The 11,240-nt window shown below is 38.0% G+C and overlaps 1 protein-coding gene across 1 annotated transcript; it reads right to left on the reverse strand.

Moving 5' to 3' along the window:
• Positions 1-9,668: 9,668 nt before the first annotated feature.
• On the reverse strand, positions 9,669-10,902 carry LOC144998099 (uncharacterized). The gene is made up of 2 exons (XM_078957919.1): positions 10,603-10,902; positions 9,669-10,506 (listed from the first exon to the last, which is right to left on the reverse strand). Exons 1-2 carry the CDS (start codon positions 10,783-10,785, stop codon positions 9,835-9,837), a joined length of 855 nt encoding a protein of 284 aa, XP_078814045.1. The 5' UTR covers positions 10,786-10,902; the 3' UTR covers positions 9,669-9,834.
• Positions 10,903-11,240: the final 338 nt, after the last annotated feature.

Genomic DNA, 11,240 nt, shown 5'->3' on the forward strand with positions numbered 1-11,240 from the left:
AAAGACTAGATCCAGTATATTGTGCCTTGGTTTAGGGTGTTATGGCTTGTGGATTAAGATTGTTGTCTTAAAGAAGTTAGGGTTTTGGTTAAACCCATTAAGAAGGACTAAGGACGGGTAAAGTTGGAAACTTTACCCTTAAAAGTGTATTCCCAGTATATAGATGAAGTTTGGAACATAGATCTGAAAGGTGGGAGCTTAATCCATTGGGATGGCTCAATCAGACAGGGAAACTCGGCGAGTCCAAGGAAGGACTCAACGAGTTGAAGAGGGTTATCCCAATTATTATGATAGGAAGAACTCGACGAATCTGTAAAGGGACTCGGCGAGTTGACTCAGTCGACCACAAGTTTAAGCATTACAAGGACTCGCCGAGTGTGGAGATAACTCGACAAGTTGGGTTGACTGGGAGTTGACCTTGACTTTGTCTTTGACCAGGACGTTAACTTTGATCAGGGGTAAAATGGTCATTTTACCCTAAAGATGATTATCATATTTTGATTAAGTGTTATTATGGAACTAATAGTCGGAGAGTCGTCGAAGCAGTAGACTAGAATTCCTCACTCGAGTTTTTAGCACTCAGTCTTGCAAGGTGAGTTTCCTTTCAGTAGGAACGAGTCGAAGTCATCAAGGTCGGCCCGAATATGTGATATGTTAGTAGCTAAGTGTAGGTAAGGCTTGAATCTCCTAGCAGTCGAGTGTAAGTGGGCCCGAATCTAATACTATTATTTGAGTATGGTTATGTGATAGTTTGATAGATATACTTGTTGTCTGTGTGATATTTGTATGCATGTTAGTAGCAGAGTGTGGGCGGGGCCCGAATCTGTAACGCCCGTACATCCGGGCTAGTCAATTTAATGATAATAGGGGTCGAAAACGACTTTTCGACAAAAGATTATTTATAATAAATAATCTTAACCAAGTTGTAGAATATGTCTTAAGGGTTCCGTACGTATAAAGAATGCCGAAATCCGATTTATAACGAAGAAGTTATGGCCCGTCGAAGTTTTTCGGCAAAACCGGCACAGCACGGGGAGACGTAAATAGTGAATTTAAGATAGAGGACTTTTTAGCCTTAGGGATCTAAATGAAAGTTGTAGAATATATCTCCACCTACGCGTGGATATAAAGAACATCAAAAACGGAGTTCATATGCAAAAGTTATGGCATTCCGAAGATTTAGCTTTTAAAAACCCTAAACTAGCTAATTCACGACGTCAAAATTATGACGCTCACGACATTCTGTCATAATTCGGAATCTAGAAGCTGCGAGAGGATAAGATCCAATTCACGACGTGAGAATTATGACGCTCACGATATTCTGTCATAATTCAGAATCTAGAAGCTGCGAGAGGATAAGACCCAATTCACGACGTGAGCTTTATGACACTCACGACGTGAGGTGTCATGGCCACGATCCAAAGCTAGGGACGCAAATGGCAAGTCTACGGAGTGAATCATGAGATTCACGACGTGAGTCTTATGACACTCACGACGTGAGTCTTATGACACTCACGACGTGAGTGTCATAAAAACTTACTATAAATAGCATGCGAGCCATTCCGAAAATCTCACACCTTTCTTCATTTCTTCTATCAAAACTTTCTCTCTCTAAGGGTTTTAACCCTCCCCTAAGCCTAGGTGATCCCCTACCACCCAAAGGAAGCCCCGAGGCTCCCGGAGTCCTGAGAAAAAGAGTCTTTCGGTTTCGAAACGTTGCTCCAAATAAAGTCCGGTTTCTTTAAAATCCGCTGTAAGTGAACTACGCTTACGCAATTTTTAATATAGCTTTCAAATAATTATAGTAATGTTATTAGGTCCTTAAAATAATTATTTGGGCTATTATTATGACTTATATTGAATGTTATTTAACGCTTATATTATAATAATAATAATAATAATAATAATAATAGCTAAACTATTAATTAGTCACGGTTGACGTTAGACTAAACCCTAGTGGAATTGATACTAGGTTTTATCGAAGGAAAATTGTTTTGAGAGTATCGAAGCGTTGTCCGAGTGCTGAGTCACCACCTACTCAAGTGAGTGTATAGTCACTTTCACCTTACACATATATATGAAGTATTTTCTTTAAAATACGTGCTATGTGTAATTATATTAATTGTTTAATTAAGGTGACTGTTGAATAGATGTTTTATACAAGTTTTAAACTGTATATGTATTTTTATCTACAAATATATATGGTAAAACATGGGTAGATGAATTAGATGATGTGTGATGAAATAAAAGGTGATGAGAGGTATCGATGTTTAAGATGATCTAGTCATCTAGCAGAGTATAGACAACGGTCACAGACTATTTTAGATAGTCTAGTGGAACGTTAGCAGACTTGTAATCGGTAGGTGTGTTTGAACTATATGTTCATAAGGTATTCTTGAACTATATGTTCATTAGGTGTTTTTGAACTATGTGTTCATCCGTTAGTTCTTCTTTTTGACACTATTACGTGTCGGGGTATGGGAGCGTACGGGAGTACTTTATTAGTATTTTCCCTATACCTTTATTTTGAAGAGATTTGGAGTCTTTGTTTCTTTTATGAAGTGATCGGACGAGCTTCATTAATCAGTGTTTCCATTCTCGATGCCGGATAGGAGTGAGTCTGGGGGTTATATACCTCACGATATTCAGACCACAGCCTAGGCATTAGTCAGCGTTTCCATTGCTGGATAGGGTGCGTCTGGGGGTTATATACCTCATGATATTCAGACCACAGCCTAGGCATTAATAATTACCCCTGACTTAATTGTATGGTGGTTCTTTCTTTTACGAACAAAGGTTCGTGGTTAAACTTATTCCATTCATTTGATGTATTCTTCGATCCTCGTTTGCTGCTAGGCAATTTTCGAAGCAGTTTCGTTAATTGGTTGTTCATATCGATCCTTTAGGCTAGATTTAATAAGATCACTGTATAGGATCAGTATGTGGGGAACGACGTTGTTAGTGCTTGTAATATAAACCTTGAGCAGCGATGGACTTGGTGCCTATTCCTTAGGATGAATCCTTAGTAATGAGTGATAGTTGATTTTTAGGGTAAATCCTTAAGAAATGAATAAGATAATTGGGATTGGGTAATTGGGTTGATTGTTTGATGTTTAAGCATAATAAATTTATTTATTGTGAGGTAAAACCCCTATATGCTCACTAGGCTCCTGACCCACTCAATTTAATTGTATCACAGGTATCGATACGAAGTTGCTTTACACTAAGAGATTAAGGAGATATAGATCACTAGTGAAATGAATGTAAGTTCTGTTTATGCTTATGTTTCTGTATTGACGATGACATCTCAAATGTTTTAAAATGAATAAAATACGTTTCTTCGGAAATGCTTTGATAACGTATTTATCGTGTTTTTCTGGGAATAAATTCCGCAACATTTTTATTAAAAGAGGTACTCTGGTTTTCATAAAGCATAAACAAAATCGGTCTTTTCTGGCTGTGAAATTAGGGATGTCGCAGAATCTCCTTAACAACGGAGTGTGGGCGGGGCCCACAAAACCAAGTACTTCGTTCATCCGGGTTCCGACAAAATGTACCTAGATCTCAAACAACATTATTGGTGGTCGAATATGAAAGTTGAAATAGCTACCTACGTGAGCAAGTGTCTGACTTGCGCTAAAGTAAAGGTAAAGTATTAGAAGCCCTCGGGTCTACTACAACAACCAGAAATACCCGAGTGGAAATGGGAACGGATAACGATGGATTTCATAACTAATTTACCCAGGACAACGGGTGAACTTGACACCATTTGGGTCATCGTGGACCGATTAACCAAATCCGCTCATTTCCTGTGAATAAGGGAAACTGATAAAATGAAAAAGTTAACCAGGATCTACATAAAGGAGAATGTGATATTCCACTGCGTTCCAATATCTATTATCTTAGACAGAGATAGTATATTTACCTCTCGGTTTCTGCAGTCGCTTAGGAGATCATTGGGGACCCAGCTCAATATGAGCACCTAGGGCTGTAAACGAACCAAACGAACACGAACAAGGTCTTGTTCATGTTTGTTCATTTAAGTTAGTCGAACAACAAACGAACACGAACGGATAAACGAACGAGATTTTCTTGTCCATGTTCGTTCGTTTAACAAATTACTTTGTTCATGTTCGTTCATTTATGTTCGTGAACATGCTAAACGAACATAAACGAACAAAGATTTAAAAAAAAACACACACACACACAATTGAACATATATGAACATAAACGAACATATAATATAGCAATATAATAAAAAATAATTGAATATAGATGAATATAAATAAACATAAACGAACGTAAATGAACATCATAAACGAACGTTCACGAACATAAATGAACGAACGAGACCATTGTTCATGTTCGTTCATTTAACTAAACGAACGATAATTTTTGTTCATGTTCGTTCATTTATTAAATAAACGAACATAAACGAACTTCCCGCCGAACAGTTCACGAACGGTTCGCCGAACGTTCAGTTCGTTTACAGCCGTATGAGCACCGCCTACCATCCCCGGACAGATGGACAGAGTAAGAGGACCATCCAAACCTTAGAAGATATGTTAAGAGCATGTGTGATAGACTTCGGCAAAGCATGGGATGTCCACTTGCCACTGATTGAATTCTCGTACAACAATAGCTATCACACAAGCATCAAGGTCGCTCCCTTCGAGGCCCTATACGGACGAAAATGTTGATCACCTATTTGTTAGGCGGAGGTAGGAGACACACAATTGGCGAAGAGATTGGTACCCAAAAGCACTCTAATCGGTCCTGAAATCATCAGAGAAGCAACTGAGAAGATCATCCAGATTAGGGAATGACTAAAAGCGTCAAGGGACAGACAAAAGAGCTACGCGGATAAAAGGTGAAAGCCTTTGGAATTTCAAGTAGGTGATCGCGTACTGCTAAAAGTCTCTCCTTGGAAAGAGATGATACGCTTTGGGAAGCGTGGAAAGCTGAACCCAAGATACATTGGACCATTCGAAATCCTTGTCCGGATTGCTCCGGTGGCTTACAAGCTACAGTTACCACCAGAACTCAACAATTTCATGTGTCAAACCTGAAGAAATGCTTATATGACGAAACTCTCGTTGTCCCGCTGGACGAGATTGAAGTGAATGAAAATCTCCATTTCGTCGAGGAACCCATGCAGATAATGGATAAGGAGGTGAAACGAACAAAGCAAAGTTGCATTCACATTGTAAAGGTCCGATGGAGTACCAAACGAGAACCTAAGTGCACCTGAGAACGCGAAGACCAAATGATGCAGAAGTACCCCCATCTTTTCCCTATTTCTTGAAGGCTACTTTAGAACGAATTTCAGGACGAAATTCCCTCTAATGGGAGGGGGGATGATGTCACAACTAGCAAAATTAAGGTTGAGATATGTAACCTTGCTGCATCAAATTAGTGAAATTCAAACTACAATGTTATATGAATTCATACGTGCATACATTTAGAATCAAGTTGAAATAGCCACTTGCAAGCCCAAAACTTGATCCAATAGCTAAGCATAATCTATTTTGGGCCTTTGCTTAGAGTTCTCAGCCCAATTACTCAAGGTCGAAAACTCCCATCATTAGGACTTATTGGACCAAAAACCCTTTATTGGGCCCAACTAAGCCCAAGAGCCCGTACACACTTCAACAACCGAAAACATTTCCCTTGGGCTTCCCTTTGACCAAAAACTCCCTTATTGGGCCAAAGTAATCCTGAAGGCCCATGCTCACTCGTGTATCTTATGCTCCAGTTCCACATGTTCCTTCTACTCCATTTACTCTTATTCAAAATGATATCTGGGGACCATCTAGAATTACTACATCATGTGGAAGAAAATTGTTTGTAACCTTTATTGATGATCACTCATGAACAACTTGGTTTATTTATTGCGAGATAAATCGGAAGTCGCTCAAATTTTTCAAGCATTTCACAAAATGATACATACTCAATTACAAACATATATTTGAATTTTAAGAACCAATAATGGCATTCCATTCTTGGCAACTTTCTTTTAAAAAATGGCATCACTCATCAAAGCTCGTGTGTTGATACACCATAACAAAATGGTTTCTTGGAAAGAAAAAATAGACATTTTCTTGAGGTTGCTCGTGCTCTTATGTTCACCATGCATGTTCCTAAATACTTGTGGGTTGATGCAGTTCTCACTGCGACCTACCTCATAAATCATCTACCTAGCCGTCCACTAAAATTTCAAACTCCACTAAATGTCCTAAAAAATCTACACCTTGTTTTTCGAATAGTAACCCGCTTCCGCTAAAAACATTTGGTTGCTAAGCCTTTATCCATATTCACGAACATAATCGCAGCAAATTAGATCCTCGAGCTATCAAAACAGTATTTGTTGGTTACTCTTTGACACAGATTCACATACATTCATATTGTTATAATTTCCTACAATGTTATCAAATTACATGAAATTAACAAAGAAATCGACATTGTATATGTTAAACGAGTAAACTAATTGAGCTTCGCTTCCGCTAAAAACATTTGGCTGCCAAGCCTTTATCCATATTCACGGACATAATCACAGCAAATTAGATCCTCGAGCTATCAAAATTGTATTTGTTGGTTACTCTTCGACACACATTCACATACATTCATATTGTTATAATTTCCTACAATGTTATCAAATTACATGAAATTAGCAAAGACATCGACATTGTATATGTTTAAACGAGTAAACTAATTGAACTTGCAATAAGAAAAAAAATATAAAAAATATAAAAAATAAATAAATAAATAAAAGATGAAATCAGCAGAAGACATGGATTTTGTACCGAGTTTGCAAGAAAAACGTTTAAAAGTTACCACTTACATTATGCGTTTATGTAACTGTGTCGGGTTGAGGAAAACTTTATGTGACATCGTTGCCTTGATGTGTTGTACAAGAGGTCGGGGTTCTGCATCGATGATCGGAGTGGAGGCCAAGCTAAGCTGGCGAACAATGGTACCAACTAAAAGAAACATGGATGTCGATTGCAAGGTGAACTGGAAAAATGCAAGTTAGGAGTGGGAATCGATTACAAAGTTACAATCTCGATTTCTTAGCTAATTTCATGTTTAACTTATTTAATGTGATTTGATAACATTGTAGGATGTTATAACAGTATAAATGTATGTGAATATGTTCATTCTATCAAATTTTGTTGAGCGTTAGACTATTGAATGTGATAACACTATAAATATATAGTTGTTCATCTGTTAACATGGTTTGTTAATTGATAACAGTATGAATATATTTCATACTGTAAATTTGTTTATATAATTTCATGTAATCGGATAACATTGTAGGGTCGTTATATCTTAACATGGTTCCATTAATTATATGATTTTACGGGTTGTTTATTTGAGCCTTAAATTTTAGTTAGCACTTATTAGTCTTTTTGTCGATGTAAAAACTAATACTAGGTTAGCTATTAACTTAAATTGATTTCACATTCTATTTTAATGGTTAATTTTATTGTTTGTTTATTTTCAATGGATATGAATGCAAACAGTCCAAATCCTACTAGAATTACAAGCAATAAATGTGCAGGAGGTTCATGTTCTAATCAAGTAAATAACTCGACAAGATGAGATGCATATTGATGATACAATCAAAAAAAAAAAGCAACACCTTCACCAGCATGGGCCCATTTTAAAATATTTAATATGAATTGTGAAGAAACAAAATGCAAGCATTACCCTAAAGTATTTGGTTGCTATATTGGGTGAACATAGCAAGAATGGTACAAAACATTTACTCGACCACCTTCAGATACTTGTCAATCTATCTTAGTGTAAGAAAAAAATGGATGGTACTACAACTTATTTCTCAAAAAATATATTAAATGTTGATACATCAAGGAAATATTTGGCTGAAATGATCATCGTACAGAGATATCCACTTTCAAATGTAGAACATCATGGATTTAGAAAGTTTATAGGAAGTCTTCAACCTTTGTTTAAAGTTCTTTATCGAAACATCATCAAGAGCGACACAACAAGTACTTATGATTACGAAAAGGATAAAACTACTACTTATTTCTATTTGCTTAAACGATGTCATAAACTTAATTTATGGTGTAGCCTGCGTAAGGTTTTAATTTGTCATTATTCTACCATAGTTTTTTCCAAACCTTGTTTTTGGTGCAGATTTCGAGTTTTTGGGTCTATATCAAGTTTCAAGTTTAGCGTCGGTTCGGGAGAATTTTCAACCCGATAAAGCATCCTGATAAGAAACTCGTCGGGTTGGGAACAAATTTTCATATCAGGTGTCCCGTCTCCGAACCCATCTCTTTGCAATTCCTAATCCTCCACCTAGCCTCCTCCTGACCCAAACTCTTAGTCTCGACTCTAGGACTTCACCAATTCAATTCGAAATTTTGAAATTTTCATAAGTGCAAATTTGATCTCATGGTCTTCCTAAAAGCGTACAAAGATTCCTCTCCCCTATACGAAATTTGAGTGCACAAGTTTGGCAAATATTATTTCTAACATTGCATGGTTTCAATCTCTTTTCTCAAAACTTTGTGTTCCTCCAAACCTATGGTGCTATAACGTTGGACCCATTACGTTGTTTCATGCCATAAAAAACATATAGATGTCGATAATCTCTCTACTAAACCACTATCAAGAACATCTATACCCCATATCGATACAATTGTGGCCACCAAACCGCTACCCTCCCCTCGATTTTCTTTACTCTGTATCAAGCTTCATGTTGGTAAACTCCATTCATTTGAGAGACCATATCAAAACTAGTATGCGTCGTCATATTTATTGTATATATGGTTCTTTAGAGTGTTAGGGTTTAGGTGTACTCCCTATTTTATATCATAGTGTATAGCAAAGAAGAGATTTCCTAAACCTAACTGCTTTCTACTAAGTTCATAATACAAAACTCAAAAGGGCCACAATACATGATGATAGCAACTAAGGTACAATGAACCAAAAAAGATCTTGAATTAGTATTAAATGTTTTGTTCGATTCCTATGAAGTTAAAGGATATGATAATTAAGTATTCAACCATAACGGATGGGCAACTTAACTAAAAGAATTAAGTTTCCACCATCAATCTGACAGGATAATTAATTACCCATAAATCAGAAGCTTTTATTATCATTATATCCTATGCAAAGGAGTTATCCAGACAATTCACCCTTGAAACATTATATCTCAAGTGTTAAATTCCAACATTGCACATGAATTGTAATTGATAAAAGCAACAATGTCAGAAGCACGCTTACCAGTCATCTTCATGATACAGATCACAGGTGATGCCTAAAGAAAAGATGTCCACCCCCAATATATCAATCATCCTGAACACAAACAAAGAACAAGTTAGATTCAGCAACAATGTTACGAATTTAACCTCGAAACGAAAAAGTAAAATGCAACAAAAACAATCAAACCTTGAATCTTTCCCTTTCCTGTTCAAATCAATAGCAATCAGCTCTGCAAATCACACCCAATGCAACTGAAACAACAATGGGCACCACCACCAAAGACAATCTTCACCAAACTGAGTTTGCAACAGAACATGTTATTCACACATGAATCGAAAGGGCAATGACCTCGCGTGAAATCACTCAATCGAGAATAAAAAGAATTCATGATCGAGATATGAATACCTTGATATCAGAATCAGGGGTATATGGGAGATCGTAAAGCAAACATGGATTGATTAATTGACATGCTAAGGAAATCTATAAACTATTACTGGGTATGCAGAAATCTAAGATGCACCCAAGGATAACATTTTACACAAATTACCCTAAAAAGAGAACAATGTACTACAGCCTCTCTGTCTCTCACTCTCTTCCTCCTCACTTCTTCGCCTTCCTAGTTGCAGTAACTTTCTTCGCTATTGCTGGTTTGGGTTTCAAGCTCTTCGCGGACGCCTTCTTCACCGGTGCCTTCTTCGACGCAGGCTTTGGAGCGGCAGCGGCTTTTTTCCCTGGGATCGATTTAGCTGCTGTCTTTGCTACTTTAGCCGGTTTGGCAACAGTCTTGGGCTTCGGTTTCGCCTTGGCAGCTACGGCTTTTGGCTTTGCAGCGGGCTTGGCGGCGGCTTTTGGTGCTGCTGGCTTCGCTGCGGCTTTGGGAGCCGCTGTCTTGGGTTTAGCAGCGGGTTTGGCTTTCGCAGCGGGCTTAGCCTTAGCAGCTTTCTTCGGTTTCGCTGCTGTTTTTGCCTTTGGAGCTGCCTTGGGCTTGGCAGCGGCCTTCTTCTTAGCGGGCGCTTTTTTCGCAGCTGTCTTTGCCTTTGTTGCAGGTTTCTTCTTCGCCGGAGCACCTGTTGCCGTAGCTTTTGCCGGTAGCTTGTAGGAAGCCTTGACCTTCACTAGTTTACCAGCAGCAACGAATTTCTTCAATTGGGTGTATAAAAGCTTCTTAAAATTCGCCGGAAGATTCTTTTGTTTCCCCTCGATGAACTTAGTGATCGCATACTGGCTGGAACCAGTCCTCTCCTTCAGCGTAACAATGGCATCCTTAATCATCTGTAAACACAATTAATCACGAACTAACTACTAATCACAGAGATCAAATCATAACTGAACAATTTAAAAAGACAACAAATTGAAAACAATTCACACCTCGAAGTATGTTGGATGAAGAGCAGGACTTCTAGGTTTTCGGTTTGCATATGGTTTCTTTGCTTTCTTTGGTTTTTCTTCAGCTGCCGGGACCTCAGGTTTCTCCTCCTGTGGGGCAGCGTCAGTCGTAACGACTTCCGGTGCAGTGGGCTCCGTCGCAACAATTGGTTCTTCAGTCGCCATCGCCGTTGGGTTTGGAATTCAAAGCAAGCGCTGAAAACTTAATTTAGATCTGGAAATGCTAATCGAACTGAGATTGATTGCGATGATGGAATGTAGCGTCTGAGTGACAAAGATGAGTTTGTGGGGATTTAAATAATAAGGAGCATGAGGGACATATCTAAAAGCAGCGTTTTGATTGGTCCATATAGGGGTCACACGGATCGGACACCTAACTGGAATTTAAACATGAGCTGTTAGATTATTCACCATCAACGGCTTAGAACGACTCTTGTGAAGGTAGAGATGAAGTTCAGATGGAATGTATTATTCATTTTGGTGTGTTTCTATGCTCAATTGATTTGACCATAACTGTAATTTTACTTGATGAAATTCGATGAAATTTTTTTGGGTTTGTAGATATAGAAGTTAGCTTTATGTCAAGTATTTTTATGGGTGCTGAAGTTTAGCGGATTGAG

Source organism: Lactuca saligna, chromosome 5, assembly GCF_052625555.1.
Source record: "Lactuca saligna cultivar CGN05327 chromosome 5, ASM5262555v1, whole genome shotgun sequence".
NCBI lineage: Eukaryota > Viridiplantae > Streptophyta > Magnoliopsida > Asterales > Asteraceae > Lactuca > Lactuca saligna.